The following is a 20,920-nucleotide window of genomic DNA, read 5'->3' as shown; positions in this document are numbered from 1 at the left end:
GATATGACTGAAAAGAAGGATTATCACTGTTTGAAAACAGTATAATCTACAGTTTACAGTTTTTTTTTACGCTTGTTTACATATGTGTAAGGAAAGCGGGGCTACCTGTGTGAGGCAAGACCACTAGCTGGAGCAGGTGTCACACTCGTTCGTCCGTGTGTCATATTCTTTAACACTAGAATGTAAGGATAGTTTTTTTTTTGTTGTTGTTGTTGGGCGGACGTGGTTGATCCTTTCCATTCCATATTGCTGAAATATTTTATTTGTGGGCTTAAGTTTTGTACCTTTTTTGGCTCACAGTTGCAACGAAGTCGCACCTCCTCCGGGTGATGTATGTTCAAGGACCTCCTCATCTTACAGTTTGGAAACGTTTGATATCGTGTCCGTCACAGTTTGTTGTGGTACAGTATGTTGCGTGCAGTTTGGAAACGTCTGATATCGTGTCTGTCACAGTTTATTGTGGACCGTATGTTGCGTGCACTTTGGAAACGTTTGATATCGTGTCAGTCACAGTTTGTTGTGGTACAGTATGTTGCGTGCAGTTTGGAAACGTCTGATATCGTGTCCGTCAGTTTGTTGTGGTACCGTATGTCGCGTGCGTGCCCCTGTGTGCACTCAGCTGGGTAATGCCATCGTGTAGCCAGGACTTTGATCCCCGTGTATGTTATGGGAGAAGCAGTGGGCTTCCGGTAGGCAGGACGACCTGATGGGCGAGTCCCAGAGGAGGACCGTGGCTAGCCAGCACGTTAGGCCTCGGTGGTACGGGCAACACATATGAGAAACTGTCGGTAGTTTATGTTCGTGTGACGGAGTCGTAAAATGTAATACTGTCAGACATGAGAGTAATTTATCGAGTATGTTGGATGTTTTCTCCCACCAGAATGTCTTGCCCAGTTGAGAGAGAGAGAGACTGAGGGAAATTATCATCGGTCGTTGGCGCGGAATATCTTGTGTCATTTTGATACGCGTTTGGAAATGTATTATGGGTAGGTGAGGAGCCGGGCGCCCCGCCGTGCTCTTGAAACTGGTGGTGATGAGATTGGCCAAGGAGATTGTGGCTGGGTGGTTCGTCCAGCGTGTGTGTGCGCGATGCCAAAGCCAGGCGCCCACACGCCACCGCCACTTGGCATACCTTCCCGTGCCCTCCTCACTCTAATTTCGTTTTTGCTCCCGCCTCGGTGTATTTATAGTAACACCTTCACTAAATAACTTGTAAAGGAATTTGCATGTTTACATTGTTTACACGTGTAGGTGTGTGACGTTGGGATAACGTTGATTACGTGGTCTCCAACGCCACACGATGTTCACGTGTGTATACGGAAGAGGCGCGTGTGGTGGATGTATGCATCTTGGCCCCGTGGGATCGGAGTGTGCTCGACGCTAAGCTGGTGAATTACTGGTGCTGCTGGCCGGGTGGTGGTGAGTAATGAGGGTGGCGGAGCCTGGCACCGGGCGGGGCCGGGAGTGAGGCTTCACCAGCGGCAGCAGCAGCAGGTAGGATGCCGCCACCCACCTTCCTGCCGCTGATGGCGCAGGGGGAGGAAGGGCACGTGTGTGTGCCATGCACTCCCGCCAGGGTATTGACGGATCCTGGGTAGATAGGACTGGGTGATGGAGGACGGGCAGGGGGGCGAGGAGAGGCCGTTTGATTACGTGAGCCACCAACGTGAGGGAGGGCAGACCCCACTGCCGATGACCACGTGTGGCACCAGCAGCCTCTCTGCATCTTAATACACGTGTTACCTGACACCTGATGTAGAGCCACACACACACACACACACACACACACACACACACACACACATTTGACGGTGACGAAGTGGTGGGACGAAGGAAGATAGAACAGCGAAAAGAAACCACTGGGTATGGTGGGTTCGCTGTGGCCGTAAGTATCGAGACGACTAAGTCTGCATTGCGACGCAGGACGGGGACGAGGGGCTGACGTCAGTAGCAAGGCATCGAGGAAACTGTGATTTCCTTATGGTTTTGCTGTTCGTGGTAGATATACGATATATCGTGTGTGTGTGTGTGTGTGTGTGTGTGTGTGTGTGTGTGTGTAGACTGTGCGTCACAAAGAGTGAAGTCCCAGGCGAAGGCAGCGCCCCAGCCATAGCCAACATGCTTCCCCAGGCTGTGGCTATTGCGTTCTCCATACCAAGGCTGATGAACCCCCCCGTTCATTGCCCCTCTAGTTAAGGAAGTCGTCCACGGCCCCTTCCCCTTCCTCCTCCTCCTCCTCCTTTGCCAATTCCAACACCACTCTAGACGCTACTCAAGACACTCCCATCACCCCTCCGTGCACTCCTCCTCCTTATACTCTCCCACAGGCGCTTGTACCACCTTGCGAGTCGCATCCTCGACTCATCCCAAGCCCTTCATGAATCACCCAGATCCCATCCGCTCCACCTCCATGGTTCATCCGAACACCACTCTCTCCCATGATCCGCTCACGACCAGCGAATTTTCAAAACGTACAAGACACCTTGACATCCTCCAGAGTAAGAGATTAGCATGTTTTGGTACCTGCATTAAACTAGGAAGATTTTTTTTTTCTAATTAGAAAGTGTGTAAAGAATTCCTCGGCCCGTTTACATACTGTGAGACATCAAAGTTACTGGAAGAGACCGGAATATGTAAGGCGATATGTTATACTAGTAGTGTGCTGGTTCGCCGAACAGTGTAACATCATCAAGGGGCTTGGCTTCAAGAAAGTATGAAGAAAATATATACTTTTTCTTTGATGTCTTTGCCTCGGGTCACGGACAAAGCCCCCTTTGCATCTAGACCTTGCATGAGACGTGGGAGGGTGATGGAAGAAATATACTGAGGAAAGAAAAGCAAATTCATTATTTCGTCCATTGTGAGAGACTGTGTCAACGATGTTTACCATCCTTGCACGTACTGAGTGCGACGCCTCTGCCTGCTTTCATTCACGTTCTTCCTTCATAATGGCGGGTGTCGCTCTTGTATCTTCCTTGCACCACAACCTCCCTTCATTCGCGTTCCTCCCTCGTCATGGCGGGTGTCGCTCTTACTACCTTTCGTACCTCAGTCATCCTGGTAATGTCGCCGTGGCCGGCCCCTCTGACCCTGGCCTGGTTTATTGTGTGGGTCGAGACTAAATAGGTCTTGCATATCCTGTGGCTGATGACTCGAGTCACGTCGGTACAAAACGCTAGGACCTCTCCAGGAATTTTTCACGTGGTAATGAGAGGAGGAAGGGCGGGTCCAGAGGAAGGGTGTCCACCACTGCTGAGGTTGGAGCATGTATCATGCTTCAGACACCCATAGAAACCACATCTTACTCTCGAGCGCTTTGGAAGTAGTAGATAAGCTCCGTGAAACAAGTGAAGTCCCGAAAAATAGCGAAGATATCAAGTGGCGTTGAGAGAATTCCCTTGATTGCGCACCGCCGCCGCATAACATTCTCCGGGGTTACCCCCTGAAACCTTTGACAACATACACACGTAACTTTTACGAGCGCCGCGGCCATATCTGTAGTGTATTGTGCTGGTCTGGTCTAATGGCGCAGCTGTAGTGAAGGGGTCATGAAGATCATTATATTAAGATGTGGAGACAATTTTAATATGTTCGGCATAGGACATTGTAGTTTTTTTTTTATCTTTTATTTAACCAGTTTGTGATTTTAAATGTAGAAGTTCTGATTAGATTGTCGAAGTGGTTGTATTTCTTATGGAGCTTGTTAGAGTTCGTAGGGGTTAAGGTATTTATTCTGAGCGTTCAGACACCCTCCTACTGTGGCTAATTGGTGGTAGGGGAGCGAGGTCTTCGGGGGTGGGGTTCCCCAGCACTCACCTCTCCCCAGTTATTAATATCAGGCCAAACCTGTTGACCTGTGATGTGAGGCTCCCATCGGGGCCCGCCGGCCTGCTGCCATCACCCACCCCCGCCCCCCAAGGCTCTCGCTTTCTCCAAATTATATCTTTCGTGTGGTCGTTTTCCCCCAGTCCCTCCTGCCTATTACCGGGCGGCAGGCACCCGTTTCCTCTGGCCACGCTGCCGTGGTCGTGGTCCGGCCCCCCCTAACACCTGTGTGACGCACGTTGGAAACATCAGTGAGGGGCGGGTCTCGTAATTACGTGTAGACAGGTAGGTGTTGTGGCAGGGAGGATGTTGGTAGCGAGGACGGATGAGTGGGTGTCATGCCGTAGCCGTGGAGGGATCAGCCCAGCAGAAAATTGTCCACAACAAGTACGCGCGTTTGCCCTGGGATTTCGCCCCCATTTTATTGGAGACTAGGAGTTGTGTATGTGTATATATTTTAATTATCTGGGTTTATGTGATATATTGCAAACCGAGTATTTAATGAAGATCTTATTTATTGGAATGTAAATTATTCTCCAATCTCACTTCTTCGGCCGGAACGCCTCCCAGCGATAGAAAACGAAGCCGAGTAGATATGTTGTGGAGGAGATGTGTGACGGAAGACGAGTTGGTGAGGTTGTTGGCAGGTAGGTAGGGTTGATGTGGTGCACGGCGCCACCCGCCGCTCCACGACTGACTCACACACACACACTCATCTCAACAAACTTACGCCTTTTTTTGCGTATCTCAACCTATATTTTCGTATCATTTATTACTGTCCATATTGAAACGTAGCTCATTTATCAGTGTGTTTCTAGACTGGTAGGCCTTCCACCTTACCTGCTACATACGGGAGCGTGTGGTCCAGGCACTGGTTCACGAGAGACATTGTGTACGTCCGGTTACGAGCTGGAGTTTCATCCGTCAGATCGGATTGTGTCTTACCGTTTGACCTGTTGAGACCGACGTTACGACCCTTGATAGCGTGGCCTTTGACCTGACCTTCCATGGCTCAGGCCAAAGGCCAGAGTGTCACCTCTCAAGGGTCGTAGGGTCGTCCTCCAAAGGTTTAACGGTTGTGGGCAGCGGAGCGACGTATGATTAACCAGCTATGCGAACTCCCGGTCTTCATTACCGAGCGACGAGTCTTCAACCTCATCATCATCGCGTATCTTGTGTGAAGGTCGCAAAGAAGGTTGACTGTACTTATCACATCTCATCAGTCTGGGGTAATAAGATGTATCGAAAACATCTTGTTAAGCTGGGGAATATGATGAGCTGGAAGACGTAAGTGCCCCCTATTGCCGTCACCACTGCCACATGTAGAACATGGAAAAGGAAAGGTAATTGAAATATATATAATTGGCGCATGGTGGTATGGAGTAGATGGGCACTGCAGTAGGTAAATGATGATGTGTGGATGTGTGAGTCTACCATCCTTAGCATTGTTTTCACCCCAGGTCCCCCATCACCGGCCCGCCTCTGACACACACACACACACACACACACACACACACACACACACACACACCACACCGCACCCAAACCCACCTACCCACACTTACAAGAACACCCTGTACATTACACTTCCATGAAGCCATTATAATAGAATCCGACCATTGTTGTATGGAACCCCAGAATTTTGAGTATATTGTGGCGTGTAGCGCCGTGCTCCTCCAGCTGGGTGCGAGACAGCGTGCAGTGCAAAAGGTTAAATTTAGTAAGGTGTGGTAGCCGTCAGCAGTTGCCTCTAACCTGCTTGCTGCTCCCTAGACCAAAACGTTGTTTCTGTCTTCATCTGTGGGGGCCTTTGGCAGTTGCCACTTGCCACCACTTAACACCACATGCTTTATTTACTATTATTATTATTATTATTATTATTATTATTATTATTATTATTATTTGATGATTTGAACTCAGAAGACTTTTTTTTTTGTGTTTGTATTCGTTGTAGTAAGTCTAGATAACCAGTAGATGTAGAGAACCATACCCAAGTGTAGTTGTATTGGTTAACATACACAAGGGAAATGTGAGGCTTGGGGAAGGGAGCGATATCCCAGAGTGCAACAGGTGAGGGGTGTGTGGGACAGCAAGAGGGAGGGCGTGGGCTGCCGGGTATGGTGGCTGTTGTCCTGGATACCGCCTGCAGCGCAGCACGTGCCACGAGGTATTATCGACGTGTTTACATAGAGATTCTTATTGTGGAGGCTTCCTGTACGTACATCCTCACTGGCCTCACCGTTTCCGCACCTTACTGAGAATATGGTATTCTCACCCAAAAGGTATCTGGGCCGAGTTTGATCTCTGGTGCGTGACGGTACGACCCTTGGGCACGATGCCCCGGGCTTCGCCATGATTTTTAAAGGTCGGGTCGCAAGCTGTGCCATCACGCCTAAAGGTCACACAGTCGTTCGTAAGTGTCGCACCGTCGTTCGTAAGTGTCGCACCTTCGTTCGTAAGTGTCGCACCGTCGTTCGTAAGTGTCGCACCTTCGTTCGTAAGTGTCGCACCGTCGTTCGTAAGTGTCGCACCTTCGTTCGTAAGTGTCACACCGTCGTTCGTAAGTGTCGCACCGTCGTTCGTAAGTGACGCACCTTCGTTCGTAAGTGTCACACCGTCGTTCGTAAGTGTCGCACCGTCGTTCGTAAGTGACGCACCTTCGTTCGTAAGTGTCGCACCTTCGTTCGTAAGTGTCACACCGTCGCGTACACGAGCCATGGCATAGTGGCAGCTCCCTTTAGAATTTTGGACACGGAGTTCTCGGTATCCCACACACACACACACACACACACACACACACACACACACACACACACACACACACACACACACACACACAGGACGATAGGTATACTACGCGGGGTCCAGGAGGGACGTGTTGTCTGACGGGAGTGGCCCCCAGACGAGACCTTAGCAACAGCCACAGTTTCTTACGGATCTGTCAAGATGGCTCTTGTTCTGAAATCACTTGGGGGAAGAAGAGTCAGGGAGGTTTCAGGATATTATTTCGACGCATTGTGCGCCTCAGGAGTGAGGAGCGCCACTCCGCAGAACCAGTGTCTTACCCACTCCTGGGTATTGACGGGAGGGAAGAGCTGGCTCTGGATTACCTGTGTCACTTGTGACATTTTCGAGAGGTCACTGTATTGCCAGCAAGCGAGATACATTCTCCCGTTACACTGTGATGGAATTGCCATACTCTTTTTTTTGTGTGTGTGTATGTGTCTATATTTGTACAAGCCTAAAGCTGTATGAAATGCGAGATGCCGCAGTAAAACATATTTGATGGCCTTTTTTTTTTTCTTTCTTCTTTTTCAAGCTGTTCGAGCTAGAATAACATTTGTGTAAACTGTTGGGTTAAAGTAAGGCAGGCCTCTCCGTCATTGCTAGTTTGGACGAAACGGGTTTTCATTGTTTTGAAGGGAAACATATGACGGAAACTTCCAGGAGCGCTCTGCCGAGGTGAGGCAAAGACACGTAGGTGTTGTGGCTGAAGGGTGACATCACCGAAGGTGTACACATTGAGGGTGGGAAGTGCGCAGTGTCCGTTTTGAAATGTTTGACGTCACAGGAGTTCGACTGTTACCTGTGGAGGACGACGGGACCCACCCAGGATCAGGTCAAAGTTCAGACTGCTATACTGAAGGGTCGTACTGCTATACTTGAGGGTCGTACTGCTGTACGCGAGGGTCGTACTGCTATACTCGAGGGTCGCACTGCCGTACTCAAGGGTCGTACTGCTCTACGCGAGGTCTTACTGCCATATTCGAGGGTCGCACTGCCATATTCGAGGGTCGTACTGCTATACGCGAGGTCTTACTGCCATACTCGAGGGTCGTACTGCTATACTCGAGGGTCGTACTGCTATACTTGAGGGTCGTACTGCTAGGTCTTACTGCCATATTCGAGGGTCGTACTGCTATACGCGAGGTCTTACTGCCACATTCGAGGGTCGTACTGCTATACTCAAGGGTCGTACTGCTATACGCGAGGTCTTACTGCCATATTCGAGGGTCGTACTGCTATACTCGAGGGTCGCACTGCCGTACTCGAGGGTCGTACTGCTCTGCTCAGATTATTATTCTGTCAGGACGTTCCTTGGTCGTGATGCAGTATTCTCGACCTGTAGGAAACATTCGTTGCCTTTCCTACATATAAGAAATATCGGACTTGTAGCGTTGGTGTGTGTGTGTGTGTGTGTGTGTGTGTGTGTGTGTGTGTGTGTGTGTGTGTATAGTCAACAACAACCAGCCATACAGGATGGCCCCTCTTGCCTCGCTGGAAATCGAGGTTGAATGTAAAGGGGGGGTCAGGGTGCGCCGGGAGGCATCCTCGCCTGTCCTGCTGTTTGCAGAGCTCCGGGTGGCGGTACTTGGCACCTTCTGACGTCATTGGGTTTTTGTCTCGACGTGTCTTGGCTGGCTAGCAGCTGGAGGATGGCACTGGCTCCCTCTATCATCTCTAGCCCCCTGCTCATCACACACACACACACACACACACACACACACACACACACACACACACACACACTTTGACCTGGGAGTAGACTAGCCTCCATATAGTTAACAGTACTGTCTGGTCAAGATGAGCGTAGCACACGACAGACCCCTGAGCTCGTTACACGCCAAACGAACTCAAAAGCTTAACGAACGTGATGACGGGTGATGTGTGGAGGTGGTTGAGGCAGCGTTTACCCCGCCACACTCGTGTGTGTTGGCGGCGGAGGAGTGGCGGATTTCTTAAAGACGTTGTGCTGGTTAAACTTGTACTTCCCAGAAGCCAGACCTGACGCCTCAGGGCAGAGATATGGTTCAGGTCGTAACTCAGGACTACTGTGGTTATTAGCGGAGGTGTCTTTTGACTCTTTTAACATTGGCCACATTTTTGTCGAGTTCATATTTTTGCATATACATTGGAACACGAAGCAGACTTGCTATAGCCAAGTACTTCTTTACCTCTTTATCGAACCTGTGTCCCCGAGTTATAATGATGGGAGACATTATAATCGTAACTTTTTTTCTCTCTCTTTCTGTGCAGAATACGTACATGCGTAATAGTGACAGCATAACAACACTAATGGATTTTCCTACCGTAATTACTGTACTATGTGTCTTGTCATCGGTACCTCCGTGTCCAGATCCGAGGGTTGGATTAGGTGTGCACACAACATACGCACAGCCTCTTACAGTCGCCCATACCAAAGCTGATCCCACACCCAGTGAGGTGGTTTAGGTACATCACAGGCTCTGCGATCGCCCACACATATGCTGAACCCATACCCGATGTGACGAAGTAAACAGCAGTCCACATACAAATAAGCCTCATGTACAACTTCACTTTACGTATTTGAACTGATCCATCAAATGAAACTAGTCTCTCGTTTTCACTCCACCTCAAAGTACCTCCTCTGCATCCTCTATCTTCCGTCGCTGCTTCAGTATCTTCACGTACAGCATCACCCAGGCCTCATCAGTTCTCTGACCTCACCTGCAGCATGAGTGTTCGTTCCCCCGACCTTTCTTTTCAATTTTATGATGCATTCTGCGCTCTGCCCAACTTTGCGGCACGCTGAACCAAATGCTACGGTGTCAGTAAAGTATTTTCAACACCCACTAACGGATGGAAGGAAGAGTAAAAATCGCCTTTTTTTCACATGTCTGAACCATAAATAAAAGGAGTGTCATCATGAAATTTAGATAAGAACAGAACAGCATCTTAAGGATCCTAAAACGCAGTCATTTGTTTTTTGCCTTAATTCCAGAGATAGCGTCACGCTGGTGGCAAGTGGAAAATGGTTACTACTGCGAAATAACTGAATAGCCGTAACTTGGCAGATATATATATATATATATATAGCTTGATTATGAGCGAATAAACTAAAGCAAGCGAAAAAAAATGACCACCAGTATACGTATCCACGTAGCATGCTTAATGAGAACTTAAACTATGATATTATTGGCTGTTGCCAAACATACCTTTACCATTTACAGTTTGTGTTTACATTCACGGTGTGTCGGTCATTTTATTGGTGTTATTGACTACGCTTTCCAGGACTCGTTACATTATATGTTCTTTTAAAAAGAATCACACCCAACAGCTACATTAAATCTACATGAAATATACTCCCTTACTCCCATTCAATATTCGTCTCAAAACTACAAGATTAAGACAGCATTGGAATCTCTTAAAGAGGAGAGAAGAGAGAGATTAAATTATAAGATATTTAACATCGTGGCGTCACCTTCAGTCAGTCATCCGCCGAGGTAGAACCATTGCTCCCCATTGTCCAGCCTTTCACAAGAGGTGATCGCAAGTCACCAAGGGAGGTCGTGCTGTGAACAGAACTATTACACACACACACACACACACACACACACACAGAATAGATAAATAAAAATCGACACAAACACGCTGAACTGCTGAATAATTTGATATCACATGTGAACTGCTGAATAATTTGGTATCATGTGAATTGCTGAATAATTTGATATCACATGTGAACTGCTGAATAATTTGATATCACATGTGAACGCACAAAGCAGCTGGTCACCTTGAGAAAACCATGACTTCCTAGGCGTTGCTCAGCGCAAGCGCCCTTGCTCCCGTAGTCACTCATTTCGCCGATCAGACATGTCGCTCGACCCTGGGTTGCGAGGCACTCACCTCTCCATATAAACAGTGATCTGTGTGCTTTTGTACTGTTTTCTCCGGGCGACACATCCATCTCACATGTCCACTCATTATTTTTGTCTTTATTCCAATACAAATTATCCATCTAATTATGACTCACTCCGACGTAGCTTATGCGCCTAATTTTAACCTGTCTTGACTGGCATAAACTTTGTGTCGTACAGCCATACATCATGGTTGGCACCAGGTACTCCTGTAAAAGCTTCTTGCTCGGTTAGCTTATATTTATCCCGTGCACCGCAGCTTTCACTGCAGGCAGCTCCAGTTTGCCTCCCTAAGCGTGACTGTGCTTCGTCTCCGCCTTCCCCAAGAGAAAGTCCTCTTCAGATAATTATGAGTAGAATTCCACCTTAACTCGTAAATGCCGATAACTTATTAATCTTAACTTATTAATCTTATTAACTTATCAGTCATAATAACTTATTAATCACCGTGGCTCATGAACGGAGAGTCATCATGGCTTACGAACGGAGAGTTTACCCCTTCGTTCGAAGGTGACATTCAGTGTAGCAAGGTGACATTGCAGGAGTAAACTATTATTTTTGTCATTTACTTGTATTTTCCCTCCCCAACAGTTTATGCAAGTGTAATTTTCAGAAGCAGTTTTCAAAAGTACATTTTTATTTTTTTAAATGTAAAAGTTGATTTATAAAAGTTTTTTTGGCTTGTGAAGTGGACATGTCAAGAGGTAAACTTGACGGAGTTTGCTACCCTGTGATGACCGTTGGACGTTGCCACATTCGCTTGACCATGATTATTTGATGGTAAATGTGGCACGTATATATATATGCTCTCTCTCAACACCGTCGCAAATTCCTTTGATAACAACGCTCTGATAGCCCTTAATAGTCGTAATATATTTTTTTCATGGATATTCATTTGTGATTTTGATCCGATGTTTACTGAATGATTACGTTTTCTTTGTTACGTGTGTCGGGAAGAAGCCGGTGAAGTGAGAAAGTGTGTTGGATATTGATGTTCGAATGGCATCCGTCACTTTTATTACTTGGGCACAGTAGTACGGTCCTTTACCACAGCTGAACGACGCCTTGCTTAGGATGTTCAGGTCATTTTACTCAAATACTTCCTCCCGATATGCTCTGGGGGTAAGCTGTAAGCAGCTAAGCTCAACCAAGCTTAAAGAAAAAAAGACAAGGAATCTGGCTTGTTTCCAAACTGAACAACGGAGCTTTTATGGATTACGATTATTTAAGAGCTGAAAATAAGCGGGATTGGTAATAGTGGTGAGGGGAATTTCCGTGGCTCCCTACACCATGCATGGTGGCACGGGTTTAATTTTAGTGTTGATGAACCAACCCCCTCGCCTGGCCCTTGGACATAGGCTGGCCATATTTACCGCTAATGTGATAGACTCGCGCTGTCGAACTGCGCACGACCAGATCCCTCGGTGTTGAATGAACATTTTTGTAGATGAATGGACATTACTGAGTGGATTTTTTTTTTTCATTTCGTATGATTTAAAAAAAGGCGAGCGAGAGTCCTGTGTGTCATTGGTGGTCAGCGTCGTGTCAGATGTAGGAGGTGTTATGGTGGTTATGGAGTATAGCGACAAGACCATTGGTAAGGGAAAGAATGGTATTACACACAGCTAAATCTGGTGCTGGGTAGTGAGGACGTGGGTCGCGTGGGGGGCGGCGAGGCCACCGTCACACCCTGAAGAAGCAGGTTGGTTGATGTGAGTCAGCTGGACGCCGCTCAATGTCTTCATTACCTCGGGTCGGCGTCACTGTGAACTCACGGTGTCGCAGCTGAAGGGGTCGCGGCCGTTCGCTCCAACGAGTAGAAAATGCTGCGGGGAGACGGAGGAGCCTCTGCCTGTGACTAAAGTCGCTATGTTATATATAACTTGGGCAAGTCTGGTGTAGGGAGGCCGTACGCCGCGTTGCAAGACTTGATGTTGACAGTAGCGGTAACACACTCACAGCTCCTCGGTGTAGAGTCAGTGTCCATACGCAGGCTGACCAGATACCACCGTCCTGTGCCTGCCAGCCAGGCTGACCACCGACTGTGGCACACCTCATTCTGCCCGGGTCGGAAATATTCAGGCTATTCGTCTTCACCTCAGGACTGCCTTCGTCATCTGTCTCTGAACACCTTGAGCTCAGCGGGTCGAACCTTGGGTACGATGGCATTACGTATGACCTGACCCTCTTTTTTTTTTTTTTTTTCCCCTCAACTGCTTTGGTGATTGACCACGTGTAATGAACTCTGCTTTGAAGGGTTGTTGACTCGTCACCTCGTGAAGTGACCATGAGAGTCGAGTCCTTAACCCTAGATCATCACGGCAGGTGACGTCGTGACCAGTATACGTAGGAGGGAGCTTCAGTTTCCCGGAGCAGCGAGCGACGTCAGGGGCAACACATCCCAGATATTTACCGGAAATTACGTGGAAGTTTGCCCTTGCCAGAGTGGGGTTTTTTTTTCTTTTTTTTTTTGCTGTAACTAATTCGCATGTTTATTTGGGGATCAAAAGACCTTGAAGAGTCCTCAAGACGCCGGGGACCACAAGTCTTGCTGCTGACAAAAGCTCCTTTGCCTGACACATGCACATCCTCGCCACGCGTCCGCTTCCTGGCGTGTGACATCGTCGTGGTGTTGGATCGCTTGCATTGTCACGTCTTCGGCCAAGTAGCATTGCCACTGCCTCTTCCATCTAGCATTGCCGCTGCCTCGTCCATCTAGCATTGCCACAGCCTCGTCCATCTAGCATTGCCGCTGCCTCGTCCATCTAGCATTGCCACTGCCTCGTCCATCTAGCACTGCCACAGCCTCGTCCATCTAGCATTGTCACCTGCCTCGTCCATCTAGCATTGTCCACTGCCTCGTCCATCCTGCCAGGCCTGTGGCGGTCCGGACAGTTCCATGGGGTCTCCCACCTTGAGTCCCAGATGGCACCAGGCACCTCCGAGAGGAGGAGCACGGAGGTAGGTGTTGGGGGGAGGAGTAGTGGTGTGTTTGGTGCCTCCTGCTGTTCCTTAGGGCCGGATTCATCATGTTATTGGTGGAGGAAGGGGCAGAAGGCTTGGGGGATTGGTACTTTGAGTGGACATGGCGAAATAAGATTCAACGAAGAGGTTAGAGATGTAAAGGAAGCCTTATAGGCGTAGAACCAGACAACAGTACGAAGCTGTAACGTTGAGGAGGACTTAATGCATGTTAGTTATGGAGTGTAATAATGGTGCTTTGGGCTTGGATTTCTGACCAGAACAATATGGTGCTCTCGGCCAGGATTGTAATGCCGGAGGCTGTAAGTTAGTTTAGGTCGGGGTTTGTTGAGGTGAGTATTGTAAGCCCTGGGCTTAACTGTATTGCAAGGCACTGGAGTTAGTGCAGGGCATTGTGGTAGTGGTGGATGTGGTAGTACTATACAGTGGGCGTGGTGTTAATGCAGAGCATATAGTTTCGCTCCTGTGGTTGAGTGAGAAGGATAAACTACACGATCATGTGGGAAGAGGTCTTGGACAACCCCAGGACTCCTGTCTAGATAGAAATCCTGGGGTAATTATAGATGAATAAAGATAATTCCATTTTCTCTAGTTCTCGTGTCTGGAACAGGGTGACGGAACCTGAGAGGAGAAATGATCACCTGGCGTCTTTCTCAGTCCCATATTTTGGAAATAATACAGGAGGGGAGGATGTCAAGCCCCCTCACAACTTCTCCATGTAGTTCGCCCCTTACGACCTGCATGGGATACGTAGGTACTGATTTATCCACCATCCTCGTGTATAAGTAAACACAGTGATAATGATAATGATAATAAATGATAATGAATGTAAGAAATTGGTACATGACACTTGATGGATTACAATACAAGAAAGGTAAAGCACATTTTTGATATATATATATATATAGATCAGTACTGCGAAAAAAAAACAAAAGAGAATCAGATGATGACACAGAAAATGAGTTGACTTCTGGTATCAGTCACTGGACGGTGTCGTGTTGGAGGCAGCGAGAGATGTACCTCCAGTGTGGGTAGCGTGTGGTGGGAGGCAACAGGTGGCGGTGGCCAGGCTTAGGTAAGATTGCCTTTGTAAACTGAACAAACACACACACACACACACACACACACACACACACACACACACACACACACACACACACCTTCACGTCGCTGGCTCAGTGTCTGCACGTCCGGGATCCAAACACCTTGCCGGTACCCAACATAATCCCCTCCCACAATAGCTCTGCAAACACGATCTGGTATTTGACCAGTTTTGTTGTATTTGTGATATCACCTGAGCTCTGTGTGAGCTGTGTAATGCGGATGTGTGAGCCAGCAGTGGAAGATGATGTATGGAGATGTGTGGGCCTCTGTTGTGAAAGCTGGGCGATGTAGCAGTACAGGGCAGGAGTGTGGCTTCGAGAGAGAGAGAAGTGTGGTAGTGTAATTGTAAGGTGGTTATTTTTTTTTACAGTAGAGCGCTGTTATAACGTCGTGGTGTCGGCCAGTAAAGTGGTTCTGTGCTGTAGAGTATTATTGTAATCGTTTAGCTCTGTTTGATGGCTAATAATCTGTGGCATTATGTTAGTATAGAGCAGTCTGATGATATGAGAGGGTATGATGGTCTTGGGTGTTCTTATAATGTAGGGTCCTTATAGTCTTGTTGCGTTCTTGTTATTACCTATTTTTAATAAGAGAGGGACGGAGTTGTACTCTCGTGGCTCATCCGTCACTTGAACGTGTGTACTGTACTATCATACAGCTGTGTGAAGTTCTGTATACAGTCTGCTTGCACATCACGTAGCTTATCCAGCTCATCCCAGTCCGTCACATCTTTGATAGGTAAAAAAATTAGAACTACGTCTTTTCATCTTTGTTTACCCAGTCTTTTGTTATGACTTGTTGCTTGTTCTCTGCATCCGTCGAAGAACTGATAATCTCGGCAGTACTATTTTTTGAGACAAAGAAATTGAAAGTTATGACCCAGTCTTCACACATATCCTTCTTCCATCATGGGCACATTTGCAGACTTAGACCTACCCATTTACCTCACCTCTCCTATTCCAGGTACCACCTTTCTTACTCTGGACCGTCTTGGATTAAGTCTCTGTATTATCGTGTGCTGACCAAGTATGAGATGCATGCTCTGATTTGTGTCTTGATATGTGCCGTGAATAGTTTGGTGAACATTTCCGTAGCCTTATACTTAAATGCAGTTTTTATATTGACCAACAGATGATTTATCTTCTTTACCTTTGCTCCACCTCTTGTCTTCAAGACCCTCACCACCCCTCTGCATAAACAGATTAAACAGCCATGGTACCATCTCTCATACCCCTTTGTCGCAGACCAGCCTTAACGTAGAACCATTTATTCTCCTCTGTTCTTGTTCGCACACGGCGCATTACTCTCCTGTTGGAAGCTCCTCGCCACTTTTAGTAGCTTTCCTCCTAGATCACATATTCGTTACACCTTCTACAGAGCTCTTCTTGTCTGTCCTTCCATACGCTTTCTCCAGACCCAAAATGTCTCGCACAGATCCATTTTTCTCTCTTAGTATCTCTGAATGGCACTTCAAAGACCTAATCCACATATTCTCAGCCCCTGTGTGTATGGCACTGCTCTTCAGTACAACTTATTTGGTACATTCGACACATGTATACCTCTGTAATGCTGACGTATTCACTCTTGTCCCCCATGATCTTGGAAGATGACACCGTCGGCCATTCCTCCGATCCTCAGGCACCTCACCTTGAACCAAATATATACATTGAAGATCCCAACACAACTCACACCTTTCTGGAGAAATTCAGCTGCATTCCCATCCACTCCAGCCGCCTTGCCTCATTTCTTGCGCAAGGCATTCGCTATCTCTTCGCTTTTCACCGCACCGTCCCACCAAGATTATCTCGCCTCGCGCACCTCCACGTCCCAAACGCCCCACATCTACCACCCTGTCATCTAACACATTCAAGTCCCTCCAAATACTCATTTCATTTTTTTTTTTTCACCCCTCCTTTGCCTGTTGCCGCCTCCTCACTCTGCGCCCTTCCCTTATGTCTCCATTCTTATTGTATACATTGTAATACTGAATTAATGTATTTTTGTATTGTAAATTTTACTATTATAGTCTGTCTGTCTGACACAAAAGTACAATTTTATTTTTACCAAAACTTGTAAGTTAAAAAGTCAGTAGTCACAGAGGGAATATATCTTAGATATTATTTATGTCACAGAACCTACGAGAGATATATGGTGGGTCGTAGCAATGACTGGTGGCCTTCCTGCAGTGTTTAGGTATACCGGAGGGCAGCGGTGGAGACCAATGTGTTGGTGGCCGTTATGGTCGCCAACGACAGTTCATTAGTTGTGGTGGCAGTATGATAGTAATGTAGGGCAGCGTTATGGTTATGACACTATGGCAGCATTGTGGTTGTGGCAGCAGTATAGTGATGAGGGTTGTGGTAGTAGTATGATGGTAGTGTAGGGCAGCAGTATGTTGGTAGTGTAAGGCAGGATTATGGTTATGGTGGTAGTGTAGGGCAGCATTATGGTAGTGGTGGTAGTGTAGGGCAGCAGTATGGTAGTGGTGGTAGTGTAGGGCAGCAGTATGGTTGTGGTGGTAGTGTAGGACAGCAGTATGGTTGTGGTGGTAGTGTAGGGCAGCAGTATGGTTGTGGTGGTAGTGTAGGGCAGCAGTATGGTTGTGGTGGTAGTGTAGGACAGCAGTATGGTTGTGGTGGTAGTGTAGGACAGCAGTATGGTTGTGGTGGTAGTGTAGGGCAGCAGTATGGTTGTGGTGGTAGTGTAGGGCAGCAGTATGGTAGTGGTGGTAGTGTAGGACAGCAGTATGGTTGTGGTGGTAGTGTAGGACAGCAGTATGGTTGTGGTGGTAGTGTAGGGCAGCAGTATGGTTGTGGTGGTAGTGTAGGGCAGCAGTATGGTTGTGGTGGTAGTGTAGGACAGCAGTATGGTTGTGGTGGTAGTGTAGGGCAGCAGTATGGTTGTGGTGGTAGTGTAGGGCAGCAGTATGGCAGGCAGAGGACGGTGGCAGACCAGCCCAGGCACCGGTGCCGGCGCCCCGGATATTTTTATCCCGAGGGCTTGGTGTGCCCCTGCGTGCCCGCTCCACACGTCTGCTTCAGTTACACTCTGCTCACCCACTTACCTGCTGCACGGGCTTCTGCTCCCGCCATACTTGTTCCCTGGTACTCCAGCGTTATCACAACTGCCGCAGCTGTTGGCCGAAGGTCCTGGGTCGCGGCGCGGGTGGCCGGCCTGGCTCTCTACTTCCAGTCGTCGCCCTCATACGAAAATAAATGATAAACACTTAAGGTTTGACAAAGAAAAGTCTCAGTTGGACAAGGCCCAGACTTGTGTCACTAGTGCCACTGTAAATGGGCGTGTAAAAGTGACGTGTGCTATGCGAGACTAGGGGTGTGAGGAGGCTGTGGTGGTGGGGGTGGGCGCGCGAGGCGGGCGGCAGTATGAGCGGACGCACCCGTCACCAGTACGGCAGGAGCGCCACTACCTCGTACACCAACATCCTGCACGACTCGGGAGGGGATATCCTTAACCGCTGCTCGAACCTCTTCAGCAAGTTCGCCTCTCGCGTGAGAGCCGTGTCCCAGACGGGGGATGACCGCGTACCCCTCCACGACACCAACCACAACATAGCCTCCAGCAGCAGTAGCAGCAGCAGCAACAGCTCCACGGCCGCTTCCAGCAAGCCCTCCCACACACAGTACCCGATGCTGCTCAGGTACAACAAATACGATGAATCGCCGCGCTACAATGACTACAAGTCTACGGCTCTCCTCGCAGATGTAAAGTTGAAGTCCTCCAAGTTTGAATCTCCGAGTTCACGAAAGTCTGGAGCTTCGTCTTCGGCGTACGGATCCGATAGCAGCTACAGCAGGTATGGCTCTGGATACGGGTCTGGAACATCCTCATACAGAAGCGGCCATGCGCTGGCGCCGTCTGCCTCTTTCTCGTCCTTTTCAACGTTTAAGTCTGATTATGGCAACTCCGACTTGGGTAAGAGCGAAGGCTCTCCCAGAAAGAGATACGGCAGCGGCAGTAGCCGCCCGACCTACAGCCGGACGGCCTCGGATTTGGGATTGGAATCTGACTACGGACTCCACAGCGCTTATGTGTCTCACGCGGCCCCACCGGCGCCCAACTACGACAAGATCGGTGCCCGGTACAAACCCAGCAGGTTTTTGAAGAAGAGCTCCCTGAGCACTGACGGCTGCCACGAGGAGGACGAGACCAACGACGAACTCAGTGTGTTGAGGAATAATCTCAGCACGAAGAAGACCGACTATTGGTCTCAGTATGGCTCCATCTCGCCGAATGTGACGGACAGATCCATCGACGTCGGGAGTAGTCGGCTGTGCAACCTCAGCCCCCAGTTACGACGGCGTCATGGTGACGGCGCCTTGATCAGCGGTACCGCCAGGCAGCGCTTGATGCGACCTGTCACGGTGCCGGAGACCAGCGAAGGGCAGGAGAGCACGAGTTCCATCATGAAGAGGTACTCCGGCCTCTCCACCGGCACCCTGGACACGGAGACGGGCAGCACCACCTCCTCCGCCACGCCGGACAGCGTCGCCGATGAATCCGCCCGCCGGAAAGAGCGTGCCCAGCTCATTAACATGTACTCCCTGCCCCTCACGGTTCTGCACACCATCGGCAGCTCGCACAACCGCAAGTTCCTCAAGCGAGGGCAGGAACCCCCCGGGTCGGGCGATCTGGATAGCGCAGGAAAGCAAAGAACGCGGCGCTTTGACCAAGTGAAGGAGATGGCAGCCAAGGTGACAGCATTCCGTACCTACCCGGATGAAGAGGGTAGTCAAGGACCGCCGCGGAAAGTGTTATACGGCAGTGCCTCTACCGGTGACATGCTCTCGGCCATAGGCAAAACTTCCCTCCGAGGTGTGGACAATGCCTCCAAACACAGCACACCCGACTCTGAAAAGTTTGTGTTGTACGATCCCCCTATCGTGTTCGAGAAGGCTGCCGTGCGCGAGAAGCCCGGGAACTCCAGCAAGCCCGCCAAACCCACATCCCTCGCCCTCTCTAAGACCAACACACTCGACCTGCTAGACTTTCCCTCCGAGATAAGTAAACCGAAATTCATTGTTTTAGACTCCGGGAAGACGATCTGTTCCTCCCTCATGGACACCCCTAGTAACCTGTACGGTAGCTATACACCCACCACGCCAACCACTCCCTCAATCAAAATTTCCAACTACCTGGAACCCGAACACGAATATACTTTTAGCACCTTTAAACCCAGTAATACTAGCAGCACGAGCACCTTGAACAGTAGCAACAACAACAGCAGCAGCAGCCAAAATCACACAAGTACCATCAGCACAAACAGCAGCAGTACAGTTTCCCAGGGTGGCAAAGTATTGTCTGATAACAACATAGCATACGTCCCCGCTCTCTCTCCCAAGTCCCCCTTCGACCAGCGGGTGTCCCTGACGGTGTCCGTGAAGCCCAAAACCACGAGCGCCGCCTCCACCACAACCACCAGTACTCTAACGAACCTTCAGTCCAAGGCTAAGGACAGCCTGGACACATTGTCCCTGGCCAAGTACAAGTCCAAGCTGGGTGTGACCAGCGGGGTGGACGCATCGTCTACGGGCAATGGCAAGAACTTCAAGTCGACCGTGTCGGCGTCGACCAACTCTACTGCCGGGCTTCCGTGCGTCGCACCACCACCGCCCAGGAAATCCGGCATGCTGGACCTCTTAGGCATCCAAGAGGTGGGGGGCAGGAGGACTGCAGACCATCACTATTCCTTATTCTACAGCCCCTGTAGCGTGAGTAGTGACGTAAGCAGAGGAGTGTTTGTCGCACGCTGCTCTGCTGGCGCTACTGCTGCCACACCTACTACCATTACCACACCCATCGCTCTATGCCTACATTTATCCCTCCTCCTGCAACATTACATTCCATCATCACTCCTCATCCTCCTTCATTGTCCTCACTTGTGCGTTCGCGTTTTCCTTGCAACTAACATTATTTCCCCCTTGCGCCACTATTACTATCATCTCCACCACTACCACCCCTGTGTCTCCTCGTGAATCTCACCTGCCAATACCATCTCTTTTGTTTTTACCTCGTCCTCCAGTGCCGCCACACCCGTTTTTCCTCCCCTCGCCCCCCATCCTTCATCAATACTTGCACGACCTCCCCTCATCTGTCTCTCACTTTTTCTACCCAACACCACCGCTGGAACATTCTCCACCATTGTCTTCTGTAAGATTTCCTCCAATATTGGCTCTCCTATCGCCTCTACCACATCTCTTCCTCCTACCACAGTCGCCACCACTTTCCTCCCTCTCTCCACCGCCACGACTTCCAGCGGCACCCACCATCATCACCATCATTTTTAAACCTCCCCCTTCCTCCCTGTGCCCGCCTCC

General features: G+C 49.1%; 1 protein-coding gene across 13 annotated transcripts in view; it reads left to right on the top strand.

The window, feature by feature from the left end:
* Positions 1-20,920, top strand: part of LOC139759442 (uncharacterized) — a 227,895-nt gene that overhangs the window by 42,014 nt on the left and 164,961 nt on the right. For 3 of the 13 annotated variants that reach the window (XR_011715054.1, XM_071681559.1, XM_071681554.1), the window contains exon 2: positions 16,718-20,257. The exons of 2 other annotated variants lie outside the window; for them this stretch is intronic. Coding sequence is in view for 7 of the 11 variants with exons in the window: in XM_071681559.1 (XP_071537660.1) it covers positions 17,969-20,257 (2,289 nt within the window). In the remaining 4 variants the exon portion in view is untranslated. Of the gene's footprint in view, positions 1-16,717; positions 20,327-20,920 lie in introns of those variants that run through there. 8 more of the 13 variants (XM_071681557.1, XM_071681558.1, XM_071681556.1 and 5 more) reach the window with 6 other exon arrangements.

The sequence above is a fragment of the Panulirus ornatus genome, chromosome 33, assembly GCF_036320965.1.
Source record: "Panulirus ornatus isolate Po-2019 chromosome 33, ASM3632096v1, whole genome shotgun sequence".
Lineage (NCBI taxonomy): Eukaryota > Metazoa > Arthropoda > Malacostraca > Decapoda > Palinuridae > Panulirus > Panulirus ornatus.
This window is presented reverse-complemented; position numbering and strand designations above follow the sequence as displayed.